Below are 20,103 nucleotides of genomic sequence, written 5' to 3' on the forward strand. Positions count from 1 at the left end.
GGGTAGCTTACAATAGAAACCCACTGAGGATCTGGCATCACGGGGCCAGAGTGCATCATGTGATGTGAGAGCCACAAGGAGAAGACAGGGCGCCATTCTACAAATGCTGCACTGGTTCACAAAGGCCAAAGGGCTCAGGCGCCTCTGACACTTGACACTTACCAACTTGAATGCATAGGAGACCACACTTCCAGTGTGTAACCTCAGCACTTGGGAGGCACAGGCACTGGGGAGGTGTAGGCACAAAAATCTTGAGTTTGAGACCAGCTTGGACTACATACACAGTGAGAGCCCACGTGAAGAAAACCTAACCCTGAAAGTTGGTGGCTACTGTTGCTTCCATTTGCTTACCATCCTGCCGAGGTTCCAGGCAAAGGACAGGCAGCGCGTGTGTTTGTGCATGCGCATGTGTCCTTGCCCTGCTCTAGTAATTCAGTATCAAACTACACTATGGGGGCTGGAGGGATGGCTCAGCAGTTGACTGCTCTTCCAGAGGTCCTGAGTTCAATTCCCAGCAATCACACAGTGGCTCACAAGTGTAGATCCCATCTGCAGTGGGATCTGATGCCCTCCTCTGGTGTGTCTGAAGACAGCTACAGTGTACTCACATACATAAATAATTATAAAAAAAAAAAAAAAAAAAACCCAAAGTAAAAAACTACAATACATTCTCTTCTTAACTAATTAAAGAGCCAAAGAAATTACTGTGGGTGGCTAGTTTCCTAGCTTTAATATTTAATAAGAACCCAACTCAAACAGAACTTGGCAGAGGCCACGTAGAAGGGCTGGCAAGTACAAAGTCCCCACACAAGATGGTCTCCAACCACCGCTTGACACTGCTTACTCTTTGTAAGCTGACAGTGACCAGGAGAGAACCCTAACCAACAGAACCACACAGACTTCAACCTGACCAGTGGCCCAAGTGAAAGGTCGTCTTTGTTGTTGATATATTTACGCTTTAATTTCCAAGATTTGTAAAATATATATTTGAATATAATTTTGTTGTTGTCGTTGTTTTGGTTTTTGTTGATGATGTTGTTTTAAAACGGGGTCTTGTAATGCAGCCCAGGCAGTCTACAATTTTGAGATCCTCTTGCCTCAGACTGTTGAGTGCTGGGATTACAGATATGTGCTTTAGCTGCTTTTTTTTTTTTTTTTTTCTTAATAGATACATCTCTTATGCTTCTGAAAGAAAACAGATGGCAGCTGGAGAGTGATGATCACAGCAGGTGCACAGTCAGCAATGCAGCCTCTCACTGACCCAATCACTGCTTTAGAAATCTCCACATTACAATTCTAAGAGGGAGAAGGCAGTCACAGCAGTGGAACTCTGAAAGACAGGATCCCTTGTGAACCTGTCACTACCAGGAGAGGAAAGCCACCATTCAAGTCATTCAAAGCTAAAAGCAGGTGGGAGTCGGTGCTGTGTGCTGGGAAGTAAGTGCTTAGCAGAGCCTGTTCTTTCCTACATCTTCTTGTGTTCCTACCAGCCAAATCTGAAGCCTGCTCGCCCTACCAACAAAGACCCTCTGTCCTGCAGCCTTCCACAGCTGAGCCTCCTGCCTTGTGACCTAACTCAGAGCAAGGTTTCTCTCGCTTTTCTAGCTCCTCCCCCAGAAGCCACTGATTCAGTTTTCCAGCCTGGCTCTTTTTTCTCCTAGTCTTTAATAGAATCCTGCTTTAAAACAAAACAAACACAAAGGGACCAATTACGTGAAAAAAAAAAAAATTGAACTTCAAGAAAAAAAAATATAGTTTCAGCTAGGTGGTAGTGGCACACCCCTTTAATTCCAGCACTTGGAAGGCAGAGGCAGGTGGATCATTGTGAGTTCAAAGCCAGCCTGGTCTACAGAGTGAGTTCCAGAACAGCCAAGACTATCTTTAAACCCTATCTTGAAAAAAAAAAAAAAACCCAAAAAACTAGTTTCAATAATCTTTTTAAGTTCACTTTAAACAGGAGCATATTCCTTTTCCAAATGAGCATTTATTATTTGAACAGATACATAAAAATGATTCCAATTTAAAAAAATACTAAAAACATATATTAACCACAAAAGCACTTACTCTGACTGGAGGACAACGATCAAGGCTATTTTCAATAGCAATAAACACAAGGAACCAACACATACAAATCATGATGAGCATACATCTTATTCTTGACAAAAATAAGTTATTTTAACACGAATTTTTTGTTCCCAGCTCCTCCTGTACATTCACCATGAAATCTATTTGCGTATGTGACTCAAAGGCACTCAGTTCAGAGGTTATAAAGTCCTGAGCTTAAGTAGGAAACAAGATTCCCAACTCAAATTTGAACATAAATTCCAACTATCAGAGAATATGAAAATGTTTGAAGATGTATCTGTACATAAATAATTCATAACATAAGAATACACAGAATGCCAGACAAGACCACGCACTAAGGCGAAGGAATATCCTCAGAATCAAACTGATTTCCCTTATTCAAGTTTATTTCAAGTCCTAAAGCTGATTCTTGTTGTCATTTAAAACTGTAGGAAAGTTAAAGTTTAAAAAAATATGAAAATGCTTACATTTAGAATAAAAAAAGAAAAAAGAAAAACAAAACCAATTCCTAAGCCTAGTCTCCCAAACCATGAACAAGGATCTAATGGTTAAAAAGAAGTGGAGATTGGAAAGGATTTCAACTAAACAGAAGACTTAACCGGGTGGCTGAAAAAATGAAAGGACAGCTTTAAAGGCACCAATTGAGAGAGCATTTATGATTGGCCACTCAAACTACATCTTTAGCATTCTCTTAACAAAACAGGAACACAGTTACAGATGAATAAGTTCACTAACATTAGATAGGATCAAATTCAAGCTCAAAATTAAATCTATATTTTGTTGCAAAGAAATGAGAAATTTACCTACAGCACTTTTCTACTGCTACTAAATTAAAGCAAGAGTTGATATCCTTTTAACATACATGGTTTGACAGATGCTTTCTTAGTTTTAAAATACTTTTTCATATGTGCATAGAAATGTAATGAGGATGAGGACATCTGCGGCATCCCACAGTTCATAAGGCCGTCACTGTTAGTCACCTTGGACGTGAATGCAGTAGGTCATTAAGATAAAGCTGGCCACTGATGACTGCCTCAGTGTCCTGGGTTTTCTGGGTGACGATTACTCTCAGTTCTTTTTTCTGGTGATATGTACAAGAAGTTACAGCAGATGTACAGAGGGAAGATCAGCAGTCTGCTGTCCAAGTTCATCACCACCTGCTCCTACAAGACAGATACATTCGTAAGTTTTCTTTCTTTTTCTTTTACTGGATATTTTATTTATTTACATTTCAGATGCCATCCCCTTTCCCTATTTCCCCTCCCTATCCTATCCCTCCTCCTCCTTTTTTGCTTTTATACCATTTTAATTACATGCAAGTATTAAAGTCAGTTCTAGGTTGAGGAACTAGCAACAGATGCAAATAGACAAAGAACAAGCAAAACAATAAACACAAATAGTCAAAGAACAAGCAAGGCAATAAACAAAATTCCGTGGAACACTCCCTCCCGTGATCATCACTGTTTCTAAAGGCTTATCAGGATGACCAAAATATCTGAGCCAACTTCCCTGTCCTAGCCCAAAGTCATTTTCATGTCTGAAGCCTACTTCCTTGTTCTAGCCTAAAATTTGGAATCCTGTCTGAAATTACTTCTTTATTCTAGCCTAACATTTAGATTCCTGCCTGTAATTACTTCTTTGTTCTAGCCTAATGTCAGATTCCTGCTTGAAGCCCACTTCCTTGTCCTTGGCCCATGTCAGATTCTTGCCACCAAGCAGCTCCAAAAGCTCTCTGCCACTCCTCCTTTTTTATTTCATAAACAAGACTGAGTTTAATGACAACTATAGCAAGATTTTATAACATTAGTAAGTTGAGCTGTTGAATAACTAGAGGATGCAGCAGAGGATGCAGCCCTCATCACAGCTGTGCGCATAGACTCCAGCCCATCAGATGTTTGTTCCCATGACTTTGTTACCTGTATCTTCCTCAATGTTTAGCTCCTGGATCACAGGATGGCACTAAGAACCAAAGCTGACAAAGCCAGCTCTTAGACAGGGGCAACTATTTTCATTCTTCTAAGACTGTTTATCTAGTTCCTGCATATTTTATGATCATGCAGCGAATAGAGGCTGGGCACACAGCTCAGAGGCAGAGCACATACATAATGCTAAGCCCCCTGTGCACAGTGAACTGCGCTCTGTTTCAGTTTTTAAGACTCCAGTACAGCATATCACCAGACTGAGACAGGAGTCACTCTGTCATCACCCAGCACAGCTCCTGCCCTTATCTAAAGTCCGTCATGCCCAGAACACAGCACATAGTATATTACGTAAAAACATCCCAGGCTCAGCCACATCCTCCAAAGGCTGGTGGAGAGAGCCACAAAGGAACCATTACTCATGCTTTGTGTGTCTCTGGACCTCGAAGACTTGTCACCAGGAATACAGAGAACATAGGAATTCCTTCAAGGAAGCAACAGTGAAATAAACATTGCTATCATCTAATCCTTGGGAACATCACATACACTGTAAGCATCAGTCATGATATATATTCTAGAGAACAGTGTAAGCATGTTTAATTAGAGTCTGAAGCACTAATTCCCATAAAGATCAACTAAAGCTAAAATACACGAATGACCAAAGTAGGCTTAAAAGATATAACTTGTTTTTATTTGCTTTTCGAGACAGGGTTTCTCTGTGTAGCCCTGGCTGTCCTGGAACTTGCTCTGTAGACCAGGCTGGCCAGGAACTCAAGAGATCTGCCTGTCTCTGCCTCCCAAGTGCTGGGATTAGAGGAGTGCGCCACCACCCAGCAAAGAGTACAACTTTTGTACTCTTTGTGAGCACAAATATTTTGGTACAAGTACAGAAATTTTATTCAAATATAGCCCATGATTTCTCTGAAGTCCACTTAAAAGGTAAGGTGGTATTCAAGATAGTCTCCAGGAGTAAAACTGGAACACTGTCGTCCTGGCAGCTGGGACAACAGTGCTGCAAAGGAATGTCAGCATGCATCTGAGCCACCTTGCCATGGGCAAGACCTGTCCCTGCAACCTGAACATAGGTACATTTACTAAACTTAATGGCAATCTTTGAAGCCATGCACACTGATGATAAAAAAAATCACAATTGTGCACTGACAAAACACACACACACACACACACACACACACACACACACACCGGTTCTGAGGAAATCCAGATGACAGAGGTCTAAGTGCACTGGCCTCAGGTGGTTCAAAGGGCTAACTCCGGTGAAGAGAGGAAGCCGTTATGGATATTGACTGAAACCAAATAAACATACCAACCTTTGAGTAGCTGTAATAATCCCCAGTCTCTAATCCCTAACGCACTGGAAGGCTTTCAGCATCCTCAAACCTTTAACAACTCCACACCATATGCCTCCACTGAAACACCTGCATGGTGAAGTGCCCCCTGCTGGTCCACAATGGAAGTGAAGCTATGGAAACCTTGCATGACCACAGCACACACAGGTCTTCTATAGCAGGGCCTGTTCCAGAAGGAGGGCCTATACTGTCTGCTGTGCACGGTGTCTCCATTGCCTCACAGCTGGGTTTAGCCTAGAGCCCATCTAAGCCCCACTGGAGCCTTTAGAAGGTAAGCAGCTTTAATCCCTTCCCTCTGAGCTGAGTGTCCTGTATACTCTTGCTCATGGTCTTCCTTGCCATCCTTGCTCCTGAACATCTCACCAGGTTATCTATTCACTTATTTAGCCCACACCTGACACATCAGTCTTTCATTACATCACATACGGTGAATTTCTAGACAGTCAGGACTACATAGTGAGACACTGGCACAGTTTGAGAATGAAACCAAAGACATACATATCCTTTTATAAAGACTCATCATCCAATGTAAAGAATTAAGTCAGTAAGAGAGCAGAAAAAATACAGATGACTATTATACAGGCCTAACTCAAATAAGAATCATTCCAAACGAAGAAATCACTAGAGGAACAGATCATCTTGAAGACTGAAGGCTGGCAACATGTGAAAAACGTTGCTGAAACAATGTAAGTCATCAAGTCACACAGGAAGTCAAACAGCAAACAGAAATCCAATTATACCAGAAATCAAACAAATGAAAACTTGTGTGTGCCTGACTGCATGCACTTGATCCCTGGGAACTAGAGTTACAGGTAGTTGTGAGTTGCCAAATGTGGGTCCTGGGAACTGGACCCATGTCCTCTGCAAGAGCAGCAGGTGCCCTTAACCATCGAGTCACCTCTCTAGTCCCTGAATTCACTTTCCACATCTGTAAATAATTACAATACATGCAATACTCTAGCGGATACATTGCAGAGGGCTGCAATCTGGCCAGTAGAACATCCATATGCTCTCATATTTTTTGTTGTGAGCCTAGCCTTTAACAGCTGAGCCATCCTTGGTCCTGTGAAGGCTGGATGTCCCAGTGTGGGAGAATATTTGAGGGCGGGGAGGTGGGAGTGGGTGGGTGGGTGGGGGCACATCCTCTTAGAAGCAGGAGGAGAGGGGATGAGATAGGGATTTTTCTAGGGGGGGGATGGAGAAAACATCTGAAATATAATAAAATACCCAATAAATGTAAATAAAATACCCAATAAAAATTAATTTAAAAAACCATAACAAAAGTAAAAAAATAAAATAAAAAGAAAAAAAGAAAATGCATATGCTGCCAGGAGTAGTGGTACACACTTGTTATACCAGTATTCAGAAGGCTGAGGCAGGAGAATGAGCAGTTAGAGCCAGTCTGCACTAAAACAAAGAAGCATACAAATAAATAAAAGAAAACTATGTATGGATATGTGTGTATTTCTTATAGTAAAAAACATTGAGACGATTTTTATCCAGTAAACATGAATTATTATTATCTAAATTATGGTATTTTTATTTTTTTCTAGTACAAACACCTGTAACACATGGAAAACAAATACCTTAAGTGATCAACCCAAAGCCTTCAGCCTTCACCTGCTCCATCACACCAGCTCTCCCTGTACTGGACTCTCTCCAATTCTTCCTTTCCAGTTCTACAGTGACCAGTAGCTCCTGCTCACCTGAGGCTTCACATGCCTGTTTTCAGCACAAGCTTTATGAGTGAAGGCTTCTCCTAAGCTGTCCGTCATCCCCTCATTCTCAATCCTGCAACCCGGATTAGGGCTTCTCCCTCAGCACCACAGTATGCAGGGGTCATGCCATAGCTTCTCATACTGGGCTACACTAACACAGGCTAGTGTGGATTCCCTGTGCCACAGAAATACAACTCAGCATACAGTAGGCTCAAGTGTTACATGAATAAAATGGGTAGTCTTTTAGCTTTCCAGCTGCTTTGAGCTGTGGCTGTTGGTTATGAAGTTCCAGGTAGTCTCAGAGTCAACAGGGAATTTCAACGCAGGAAGATGGGGATTTGAAGGACACCATTCAATTTCTGTTGAAATGGACATTCTCATGCACTACCTGTCACGCACACTTCTGTGGATCTACAGCAGAGCTCAGGGCCTCTCTCCCACAAGCCAAGCACTGCCCTCAGCTGTCCCCTTCACACTGTGGGACCTATGCTGAGAGGTTTCCTAGGGCATGTGAGGTCACAGCTACTGATTCTCCACATTCCCTCAGTACAGGCTCCTCCATCTGAGGAAGATGGCTGTAAGTCCTTTGCTGACACAGGCTTTTAAAAGGAACCCCTCCCTCCCCACCGAGCGCTCTACTTTTCACTTCTGAGCAGTGCTCACCTCCTCATGCTCACATTTCATGTTTTATATGTGCATTTGGAGATATGACAAGTGACTTCAGAGACAAGATGGTGAATACTATGGATGTTGACCATCTACAGATCTAATGTGCTTTCAGAAAACACCCTTCTCAGGAGCACTGCAAGGCTGTCAGCCATCTTCAGGGTATCTACTGTGAGTACTGAATAGATACTCACATGTACAGGATAGAAAAAGCCCATAGTTCTGTGAAGATGATATTTAAAGTAATTATTTCCTTACCACCAACTCTCCCCTACCCCCCCCCTCCCCCCAGATAATCTTTTTGTTTCTGTGGACTAATTCTGTGTTTCAGGAGGTAGAGTAGCCCTCATCTAAAAACTTCATCTGAAAAGCTTGAGACCAGAGTGTCAGATTTTGTATTTTTCCAGACTTTAGAATATCTTAAGTCTAAACATGGATACATTTGTATTTTATACATACATTCATACAAACAGACTCAAGGAAATTGTATGTAATATTTATTGAAAATATTGTTTTATGATAGAACTCCCCCATGTGATACTCAAATTTAATACAATAGTTTGGGTCTCACATTTTTGGTTCAAGGACAACAGATCTACAGTGCCAGACCAGCAGGCTCCGCAGAGGTGACCAGGTACAGTGCCAGACCAGCAGGCTTTGCAGAGGTGACCAGGTACAGTGCCAGACCAGCAGGCTCTGCAGAGGTAACCAGGTACAGTGCCAGACCAGCAGGCTCTGCAGAGGTGACCAGGTACAGTGCCAGACCAGCAGGCTCTGCAGAGGTGACCAGGTACAGTGCCAGACCAGCAGGCTCTGCAGAGGTGACCAGGGGATTGTTCACCTTCACTTCAAAATTTTCAACAAATCTTCACATCGAAATATTGTCATTTTAATGTAAGAGCTTCAGAAACTGCAAACACATAAGATGTAGTGCAGTGGCAAGCACACACACACACACACACACACACACACACACACACACACGTACCTGGTCTTTTTCAAGTGTCAGTATTTGGTAGCCAGTTGCTCTACTGCATATGAGTTTCCCACTACTGTCAAAAGAAGCCAAGCGCAATCTGGAATTAAAAAAATACAAATTTTTAAAAGTGAAGACTAATGCAAACAAGGTCTTCCTCACTCATCCCTCTTCCCCTCACTATTCCCTGGAAGTCTTCCTTCCTGCGGACTGAGGCCAGGCTCATGGCTCTGCAAGTGCGAGGCAAACATGCTACTACAGATACAGCCCCAATGAGTGGTTTTTAGGAACAGGTCTCATGTAGCTCAGACTGGCCTTGAATCATGATCTTCTTGCTTCCAACTTATGAGCGATGGTGTTATAGGAATCTGCCCCCACAAAAGGTGAATCCTTTATAAAGGATTTTAAAGGTATTTTCAAGAAGTAAATCAGCACCATTCAGATCTCTAATTTGTGTTATTCTTATATAAATATAATTTCAAAGCCGGGCAGTGCTGGCACATGCCTTTAATCACAGCACTGGGGAGGCAGAAGCAGGCAAATCTCTGAGTTCCGGGCCAGCCTGGTCTACAGAGTGAGTTTCAGGACAGCCACAAAGTAACCCTGCCTCAAAAACAAACAAAGCCCAAACCCAAATAAGAGCTTCAAAGTGACCTTTCATCTCAGCACTGATGCTTCCCACGTGAGTTCTTCGCAATGGTGTCACCACACCCATCCTCAGAGCATGTCCACCTTCTCCAGCTGACACCATCCCCATTAGGGAGCAAGTCTTCACTTCTCTTCCCCCAGAACTGGCATCCACCAGCTTATTTTTTGTCCCCAAACCCTTTTCTGTTCTAGGCATGAGTGCGGGCAGGATTGCTGTCCTTCTGTGGCACACTTAACTTACTTCACAGGGTCTTTGCTGGACTTTCCTTTTTAAGGATGACCAGTGTTTTGCTGTGTGAGGATTACTACCTATGTTTATCCAGTTATCTGTCAAGGGTCACACAGGTTGCTTCTACCTTCCAGCTACCTCCAGCAGTGCTGCTACAAGCTTGGGAGAATAAATATTTAAGTCTGATTCTTTGACCTGGAAACACAACTGGAGGGCCATAAAGCATTATTTTTTTGAAAACTGTTTTATACTGTAACTACATTTTATACAAGGTTATTAGCAGGGGACAAAGACCTGATTGTTCTACAGCCTTTTCCATTCTTGTTATTGCTTTGGAGAAAAAGATTAGACACAGGATTTTATTGTGGTTTTTATTTACTTTTCCTAGTGATTAGTGATGTTAAGCATCTTTTTGTTCACTAGACATTTATACATCTTCTTTGGGGAATTCATGTATCTGGTGTTTGTAGGGGTGTATGTACATATGAGTATATACAAAGGCTTGATGCCAACATGGGTTTTCCTCTATCACTCTCTACCTTATTTTTCGAGACTCTGGAGCTTATCCATTTGGCTAAGCAGACTGAACAGCAGGCTCCATGGATCCTCAGGTCTTGCTCCCCAGTGCAGACTGCTGAGTCCAGCTCCTTGGGGGGCTGCTGTGGAGTGATCTCAGGTCCTTATGCTTGCCCGGCAAGCACTATATTGGCTGAGCCATCTTCTCAGCCCTTTGGAGAAATTTTATGCAGGTTCTTTGGTGCTTTGTTTTGCTGGACTAAACTCAGAGTCTTGTGCATGCTCCACAGCTACTCTAGCACAGCCTTGGCCACTTTTAATCTGCATGTTTTTAATCATAAAAATGTAATTTGTGTGTACTAGGGTTTTTAAAGATTTCTTTATTTATTTTATGTATGTATATGAGTACACTGTCGCTGTCTTCAGACACACCAGAAAAGGGCATCAGATCCCGTTACAGATGGTTGTGAGCCACCATGTGGTTGCTGGGAACTGAACTCAGGACCTCTGAAGGAGCAGCCAGTGTGCCAGTGTTCTTAACCACTGAGCCATCTCTCCAGCCTCCAGCTGTTTTTTTTTTTTTGTTTGTTTGTTTTTTTTTTTTTTTTTTTTCCATGCCTGCTTATATGTAAGTGTTCTATGTACATGCCTAGTGCCTACAAATGTCAAAAGACGGTGCTGGGTCCTCTGGAACAGGAGTTATGGTGGTTGTGAGCCACAATGAGGGAATCTTTGAACTGAACCTGGGTCTTCTCAAGGGAACCTACCCATCTCTCCTCCTACCCCACCCTTTTTAGCAGGAACTATGTAATAAGTCTCAAACTTCACTGGAACCACAAGCCTTTGCTCCACACCTGGCAGTTCTGTTGTCATTTCAGTTGGCTGTGTACTCTGAATGCTAATCCTCTCAGGGCCATGGTCTGCTTGCAGATGCTCTCCTGTTCTGCACCTACCTTCTTGCTGCTGTTCTCTGACACACACACTTAAAATCTGGATGAAGTCTACTGATGCCTGTGCATTTGGCATCAGATCAAAGAAGTCCACACCAAATCAAATGTTGCAAAGCCTTTGCCTTGTATCATCTTTTAACTGTGTTGACCATTGTAGGTCTTACCCCTTAGAGGTTCTGTTTTGGAGAAAGTCTCATTGTGCAGCTCTGGCTCTCATGGAACTCACATATGTACAGAAGGCTAGCCCCAAAGTCATGGACTCCTGCCTGTGCCTGTCTCCTAGGTTTACAGGCATCACCACCATGCTTGGCTCCCTCTGAGTTGATTTTTCCTAATAGCACAGCTCAACTACTTGCTCCTATCAGTCCAGAGCACCACATCCAGGAAGTGAATGTGCACTTAGCTTTCAGGCACAGCTGGACACAGCACGTCCAACAGGTGCTTTCCAAGAACACCCGTCTCCCACTGCACAGGTTATTTGCTAGAAATATAACACAGTGACAGGTTCAAGCCTAGAACTAGGTTGTCCATCATTCTTGCTCTAGCTGCTTGACACTGAAGACCTTCCGCTCTTGTTTACTGAGACATGTTTCAAGCAATGGCGTTCTCCCAACTCCCAGTACTTTCTCATATCCTCCATCTTACCAAGTCCTACATCTATCTTACTGGTGGTCAAGGTTTCACCTCATTTCTTACCCCTCTGCATGTAGGAAGTGGGGGGTGCCATCCTACCTAAATGCTATGCTCCTTCGAGGCTGTAAGCTGACAGATCCACTACATGGCTGGTTCAGTGTATTGCGTTTGAAAATGATGTATCGATTGGTGTAAGTCACAAGGAGGTCAAAGCCGAAATTAAAACCTGTCCACCGCCAGCAGTACTAAGAGATACAAAAGATTTGTTTTAGTTCATCACATCAGCAAGTCATAAATTAAAAGTTCAAGTTTTTGTTTGTATGTTTTTTTCTTCTTTCCTTCACTTCAAATATCTGCAAGGGTAAACACCTTCTGTCACTGCTGCTTCCACAGTGCTCTGATGGAAACAGAGAGATGGCCTCTATGACCTGATTCCTCAATCTTCATCCTATATGCCCCTTTACATTGCAGTCCCATCCCAGGGAACCAGGTTACTGGGCTCAGAAGTTCTTTAAAATGCTTCAGACACATGAAGGCCACTTCAAATACTAGTTAACCAGAGAAGGCAGGCAGTGTGGGAAGGGCAGGTACACCTTGAATTAAACAGTAACTTAGTATTCACTGATAACCGAGCATCTGTTATACACTAAGCTCAACTCCAGGAAGTGGAGGCATACCAGTCAGTAGACTTCTACCTGAGTAGAATTTGTATTACACTCTTGAGATACAAATTACATGGTAGACAGAGGATGGGTGTGTGGAAGAGGATGGAAGGTCAGGAGAGTTGACAGTGGAGAGCAAGGACTTGCAGCTAGCAGGCCTGGTGAGCACTGTATAGAGAAGCTCAAGGCGCTTTTGGGAGGAGGTTGGGCCAGTGAACAGACTGGGATCTTTCTGGGGAGGGAAGATAACAAGTCCAAAGCTCTGTCGGTGAAAACATGCTTGGCTTATCAGAGATGGTGAGAAGGGCTCTAAGGCTAGGCCAGGACAGGAACTGGAGATGGGTTCCCAGAGGCAGTCAGGGACCTAAAGGTTCTAGTCCTTGATAAGGGAGAGTGTGGGAGGCTAAGAGAAGATTCTAGAAAAGGAAGCAACATGATCTAGCTTATATTTTCAAAGACTACTTTGGATGTTGTGTGGGAGACACGATGCAAAAAGTAAAGGTGCAACTGGGATCAGTCTGAACACTGGTGTGTATACTGTGTTTGAACATGATGCACTGTGGGGTCCTCCAGTAGCCCAGGCAGGACAGATGGTGACCTGGGCTGAGTGTCATCAATACAGACATGATTAACGAGTGACCCTTGAGGGATTTCTCATGGACACCAAGAATGTAAGGAAGGAACTCAGTAGCCACATAAACGCAGTTTGAAGCATATATGACAGATGAACAAAGACTCTGCTCCAGACAGAGAATCTGAGGGAAACTGACGGATGCTCCAGCTCTAGGTATCTGATGGATGCATCAGCTCTAGGTATCTGACGGATGCATCAGCTCTAGGTATCTGACGGATGCATCAGCTCTAGGTATCTGACGGATGCATCAACTCTAGGTATCTAATGGATGCATCAGCTCTAGGTATCTGACGGATGCATCAGCTCTAGGTATCTGACGGATGCATCAGCTCTAGGTATCTGACGGATGCTCCAGCTCTAGGTATCTGAGAAAGATGCACAGTGGGAGTCAAGAGTCCTTGTTGCAGACAAGCGGTAATGTCAAGGGAATACATGTGAGCATGTAGACAGGGACTGCGAACTGAACCCCAGTCACAACAGTATTGCTAAGGAAGAGAAGAATCAAGCAGACTTTACAAGGAGCAGCCAATGAAGCAAGATGACAACTGGAGCAAAATGGAAAAAAACAAAACAAAACAAACAACAACAAAAAAACCCAAAATCCCTCTCCAACAGGGAATAAGTGAAAAAGGTCTTCTCTGGTTGCCAAGAGCAACAAGAACAGAGCTCCACTTGCACATGGGTCTTTACCGACATAGCTGCAGCAGTTCCAGTGGAGTGCTGAGAATGACTGGAGGGGTCTCAGAAGAAATACTGAGCAAGAACTGCAAGGGTGTGTGCAGCCAAGGGACAGCTCTAAGGGCCCATGCTGCAGGCTGAGAGTAGGTGCCACAGAACAGCAGTGTGGGTGGTGCGTGAGAGGGAGACAGGGACGGCAAGCTTCAATGTTAAAATGGAAACAAGAATTAATGTCAGTCAGTGGCGCTGATGGAACACAAATTTAATCTCAGCACTTAGGAGGCAGGTGGATCATTGAGTTTAAGCCCAGCCTAGTCTACAGAGTGAGTTCCAGGACAGCCAGGGCTACAGAGAAACCCTGTCTCAAAAAACCAAATGAGATGGAACCATGATGGTAAACAGAGACAAGACAGAAAGCTCAGCACAGCACTGTATCACAAGGCTGGTGGAGTGGTGGAAGGAGGGTGCACAGGCTCACCACAGGGAAAGACAAGGTGCCATCTAAGTGTCATGAGCAGCGTGGCCCTCACACAGTGAGAAGGCAGAGTCACTTCACACAGACAGAAAGATAGGAGACCTGTCATCAAGTACCACAGACCAGGTGATGTTCATGTTACAATACTGAAGGAAAACCCAGCGGGAAAGCGCTTGTCTCTGACCTTTCTCTGGCTAGTTTTACAATAACTTGACACGAATTACAATCATTTGAGAAGGAAACTCAATTGAGAAAATGCCCACATCAAACTGGCCTGTAGGAAATTTTTCTTTTTTTCTTTTTTGTTTTTTGGTTAATGACTGATGTGGGAAGTTACAGGCCACTGAGGGTGGTGCCATCCCTGGGCTGGTGGTCCTAGGTTCTTTAAGTGACAAGGCTGAGAAAGCATTGGGAAGTAAGCCAGTAAGCAGCACCCTTCCATGGTCTCTGCATCCAGGTTCCTGCTCTGCTTGAGTTCCTGCCCTGCCTTCCTTCAGTGATGGGACTATAATCAATAATAATCTACAACAATAATAAACTCTTTCCTCTCCAAGTTGCTTTTAGTCGTGGTGTTTATCACAACACCAGAAAGCCTAACTAAGGTAGACCGCTAAAAAAATGTCAGCCTACTTGAAATACTCACTCAGAGTCTAGAGGAAATTGGAACCTGCTGTGCTGGGGTGATGAGTCTGACAGCACTCAAAGCTGGAAAAGGAAAGGCAATTGAATATACACAAGGAATAGTTTTAAGATGGAACAAAAAAATTAGTGAGCTGACAAAAAGAAGTGAGAGCAAAGAAAGAAGGGAAGACTGTACAACTCATGATGTAGAAACCATGTTCAAGTCCTAGAAGAGAGGGCTAGAAGGAGAAAGAGAAGTGGGCATTGTAAACAGGACATTTGAGATGGAGATTTCTGAAGGAGATGCAGATGTTGAAGCTGCTGGGACTGTGAACAAGAGCAGTGAGGAGGAGAGACTGAGCCCTGTGTGTGACGGTGACAGGAGAGCTAGTAGGGGTGACGCATCTGCTTTGAAGGAGCTGCAGTCCACTGAGGGATGAAGCAACAAGATGCAAGATGGAGAAGACAACCTCTTCTCTGTCCTACTACAACCCTGAAGGCATGAAATAACCTTTGAAAGTCAAAGTGGAGGTAAATTTGGGACGAATAGAAGCAGGTGAAAACAAGGCTGGAACTTGAAAGTGGAAATGATGACAGTAGGCTGCACTGTCAATTTAATGGACCACAGCCAGCTTTGAAGGCAAGACCAAGCAGCTTCTCTGCGACAGCAGGGTAAACAGTCCTTCTTTCCCTACCGCCTGCACACTTGTTCCATGTAAGGAACAAAGGCAGTTCTTTGGTGTGGTGAGCATTCCAAGGGGACAGATGACTTTGATTTAGGATAACTGTCAAACAGAACTTATTAGACTATGCAACACCTCCTACACAATCTATCTCCATTTCTGTGCTGCAGAAGGACCCTCTCAAGCCTCTCATCTGGACTCTAGACTCAGGTCTGAAGAAAGACTGAGGGACTACTGAGCAGCATGGCTCTAACCCTTGTTCAGGACACCAAGCTGCAGAGAAGATAAACAAGCTCTTCTCAATCCACACCTGGTCGTAAGCACAGTCTAGTGATCAGGAGCCCCAGACATCTGCTCTTTATGCTTAAAAAGAACATATAGTTATTGACTTTTGAGAACTAGGAAAAATTGCAAACACACGAAAGTAAAGAGCTTGAGAGAATTTCCTTCTGAGACCACACAGACAAGAGCCGGACTTACTTCACCATCTTTGGCAAGCTTTCTACCGCATCTCATGCTATTTCCCTCAAGTTCTTCTTTATTGATTTCTTGAGGCCTAAAATGATACAAGAGCCATGAGCTTTCACAGAAAACAGGCAACTAGTAATTGAAAAAACAAAACAAAACAAAACTGAGTTTAAAAGGACAGAAAGTCTTTCTACTGGCTAGACAGCACTCTCTTACTGGGGTAAAGTAATCTCTTAGACCCTCGGTGTAGCTCAGTGACTAAGGACTCACCTTGTAAGCATCAGACCCTACATTCACACTCAGCACCAACAAAGAAAAAAAAAAAAAAAGAATATACTGATTAAATCAGACCTAAATGTCAATGTCTCACTGATTTGACTTCTAGATTACTTTCATGAAGCTCAGTCAAACCAGAAAAAGAGAAAAAAATCTGAGAAATTTTTCCTACCCAGAAAACATAATACTCAAAAAGTATAACTATTAAATCTATTATTTCTATGAGACATAGTTTGGTGTCACCTCCTCCATACAAGGTCTCATGGTGTAGCCCAGGCTAGCCTCTAATTTGTACTCCCTGCTGCTTCAGCTTCTTGGGTGCTGGAATCACAGGTTTGTACCAGCACAGCTCAGCATCAAGCACTTGATGTCACTTATTTCAAATGCAAACTGTTTTTCATGGCATGTAATTATTTAAGACCAGTATTTCATAGAAAAAAAAAATCCATATAGTTTTTTAAAATTTTCCTTCAGTTGGTCCCTTACTTTAAAATTTCTAATAAAAAACTGAAGATACAATATAGAATGAGTAATGTAAACAAATTATGCCTTAGTATCTGAGGGCTCAGATTAATGGAAGCTAGACACAGTAGCTGCGACCTGTGGAAGACGTGTGGTACAAAACAGAGAAGATAGTAGTGCACTCAAGGGGAGGCTGGGCCACCATAGGACAAGTGTCACTGGTGCCTCAGTGGGTGCTTGTTTGGGTTAGGTAGAGTGTGTTCTCTGCAGGGGAAGGGATACATGCAGCACGGTCTATCTTCCAGGACTTGGTCAGCTGAGCTAAGGGGAATATGAGATGGCATTAGAGGCATCTGAGGTAGGCGGGATGAAGGCTTCCAGAGGCCTTGCTCATGAGTTTCTCCTGAAGTTTTCCTGGTTTCCCAGGCATGTGTCCTGTGACTATTTAACTTTTTAGTATGATATTTTGCAGACATATGAAAGAAAGCTGCAATGAGGCAAACAATCTCATTATCAAGCTTCTGTATCTGGGAAGAACAACTCAACACTATCAGATGGTACTGTCGGTCTTTGCCTTCAGGGAGAAGTGACACACTGCATTTCTGCTTTAGAAAAATAATCCTCTTCAGTTTGTGAGAAGCCCTTGTAGGAGGCTTTACAGGGTCATAAGACAAAGTCCTTACACTTTGGCAGCCCTGCAACTGAAGCAGATACTGGGCAGGAAGAACACAACTATGCAGGCACATGGTATAATCGGCTTGCCTTCCTCACTCTGTTACTGTAGTGCTAAGGCCTAGGACATCCTGCAGACAGGGCAGCATTTGACCCTCAGCTATGCCCCAGCTGGCACACATATTCCCCACCTCAAGCAAACAAGAGACTTATAGAAGCTGCCTCTCAGCTAAGTGAGAAAGGACAAAGTAAGAAAAGAAAACCTCAACAAAGAACATCCTAGACTTAAAGCCAATATTCAGTGTCACAGCGTCAACTACCTGATCTCCCAGCACTTCAGATCCCATTTCCACTAAATTAACGGACTCATTTTCCAGTTCTTTATTTGTCTGTGAAATTGAGGCCAGTCTTTAGCCAGAGCTAGACAGAGAGACCCAGTCTGTTTTGTGGGGAGGGGAGCTTAGGAATTCTGTGTGTAGCCCTGGCTGTCCTGGAACTCACTCTGTAGACCAGGCTGGCCTTGAACTCAGAAATCTGCCTGCCTCTGCCTCCCAAGTGCTGGGATTAAAGGTGTGAGCTACCATCACCTTGCTGAGAGACCCCATCTCAAAAAAACTAAACCGAAACCAAAAGAAAAAAAAGTCTTGTGAATTTCTAGGACACTTTCATATATTTGCTGTTTGAACAGAAACTTACAACCAGGTTATTATTTTCAGAGAATTCCTTAGTGTATAAAAATGAGTTAAAAGAGCTGGGCAGTGGTGGAGCACGCCTTTAATCCCACTTTGGAGGCAGAGGTAGGCGGATTTCTGAGTTCGAGGCCAGCCTGGTCTACAGAGTGAGTTCCAGGACAGCCAGGGCTATACAGAGAAACAATGTCTCAAAAAAAAAAAAAAAAAAAAAACAAAATGAGTTAAAAGAAAGTGGGGAAAACAAAGACACAAACCCATCCAAGCCTTTTTCTTAAGCTTCTTTTGTGCAGCTATAAGTGCAATGGAAATACCTTCATAATCTATGTATTAATCATGATATTTCAACATACCACAATATGAAAATGAGCTTTATCATGCATAAATATAAAAATCATACCTTCAAAAAGTATCAATTAAAAAGCCACGGCAAGCCGGGTGGTGGTGGCGCACGCCTTTAATCCCAGCATTTGGGAGGCAGAGGCAGGCAGATTTCTGAGTTCGAGGCCAGCCTGGTCTACAGAGTGAGCTCCAGGACAGCCAGGGCTACACAGAGAAACCCTGTCTCGAAAAAAACAAAAACAAACAAACAAAAACCAAAACAACAACAACAAAAAAGTCACGGCAATCACATGAGGTGAAAACACTGCCCGTCTGTAAGTCTCCTGAGTCCCAGGGTTCATGCTCACATGCTTTCTTAAAACTGTCCAGTATTTTGCAGCTTTTCCCTCCAGTCCTCTTTCCTGTTTTGTTAGACAACTATTCCTAAGTAGCTCCACTAAATACAATGTAAATATAATTTATAATAAACATAAATAGAAACATTCTTAGCAAGGTTTACTTATTTATCTTGGATTGGAGACTCTGGTAGAGGAGTCAGCCTAGCACAAGCTAGGCCGGTAGGTTCAAGCACCCCCACTATCAAACCAGTACTATGATGTAACATACTCACCCCACTTCACTGTCTTGTTCAGCCCGGAGCATAGCCAGCCACTGCTGTTTATACACTGCTGCCAGCCATTCTAGAACATAAACGTCAATTGATAACTAGTTAACAAAAGTTATTTCGAAATTTATATTTAAAAACAGCAGTTTACAAAGCAAGTTGTTTGCTTTATAAACACACTGTAACAATGTGATTCTCAGCTCTTTACCATGGTAAAGGCCTTTGAGTTTTCTCTCAGACTGAAGATGACCTCCTTTCCAAAAGAGAAAAAAAAGCCTATGCTGGCACTTCCATTCTCTCCTCACAGCTCACAGTGATTTCCATTTGTGAACATCACTTCTAAGAGTGTTTTCAGTTTTTGTTTTGTCTTCTTTTGCTTGAGACAGGGTTTCTCTGTATATCCCTAGCTGTCCTAGAACTGTCTCTGTAGATCAGGCTGTCCTAGAATTTTGTAGACCAGGCTGGCCTTGAACTCACAGACCTGCCTTTGCCTCCAAGGAGTGTGCCACCCTGGCTGTTTGCAGTGTTTAATAAAGTTCTGTACTGGGAAACAATGAATTTTCACTTATTCCTATGATATGGAGGAAGGATCGACGGTTAGGCCACAAGCAATATTGGAAAGGACCCTGGGAGGCTAGCACTAGGACTATCTTGACTTCTTGTCTAGGACAGCAGGGTGAAAAGCTAGGTTCTCTTTAGAGTATCTTTCAGTACAGTTAAATAAATACACAGAAGAGACAGAATTTGAGATTTTGTTGACTCTGACTCCAGAAAGAAAAAGAAAAAAAAATCAAACCAGCCAAGGTTAGAAAGGCGTGGTGGTAAGCTGGGATGCAAGTGGAGGAGGAGTAAGGGAAGGTGTGGAATGAGACATATGATGAGAGGACCTAGGATAAATCTAATCTCATGAAATAGTGAACCTCACCTGTGCCTAAAATGAAGACAGCCCCTGCCCTGCTGCCTGGGCTCTCTGAATGGCACTCAGGGGCTCTGCCTGGGACTTACATCTCTAGTCTTCAGTTTCCTTCTGAGAGCATACACCAATCTGTATCTATAAGGTGAGCCATGTGGCACTTTCTGCCTCCTCACAAAAGTGTGACATTTAATTTTAACTTTTAATTTATATTTTG

The 20,103-nt window shown here is 43.1% G+C and overlaps 1 protein-coding gene across 1 annotated transcript in view; it reads right to left on the bottom strand.

Annotated features, from left to right (window-relative positions):
- Nucleotides 1-1,964: 1,964 nt before the first annotated feature.
- Nucleotides 1,965-20,103, bottom strand: part of Gmcl1 (germ cell-less 1, spermatogenesis associated) — a 42,966-nt gene continuing 24,827 nt past the window's right edge. Inside the window, exons 10-14 of the mRNA XM_034512096.2 lie at nt 18,980-19,049; nt 15,941-16,016; nt 11,807-11,952; nt 8,744-8,831; nt 1,965-3,248 (exon numbers count right to left, since the gene is read on the bottom strand). Of these exons, the coding sequence (XP_034367987.1) occupies nt 3,120-3,248; nt 8,744-8,831; nt 11,807-11,952; nt 15,941-16,016; nt 18,980-19,049 (509 nt within the window). The 3' untranslated portion in view covers nt 1,965-3,119. The remainder of the gene's footprint in view (nt 3,249-8,743; nt 8,832-11,806; nt 11,953-15,940; nt 16,017-18,979; nt 19,050-20,103) is intronic.

Source organism: Arvicanthis niloticus, chromosome 9 (genome assembly GCF_011762505.2).
Source record: "Arvicanthis niloticus isolate mArvNil1 chromosome 9, mArvNil1.pat.X, whole genome shotgun sequence".
NCBI lineage: Eukaryota > Metazoa > Chordata > Mammalia > Rodentia > Muridae > Arvicanthis > Arvicanthis niloticus.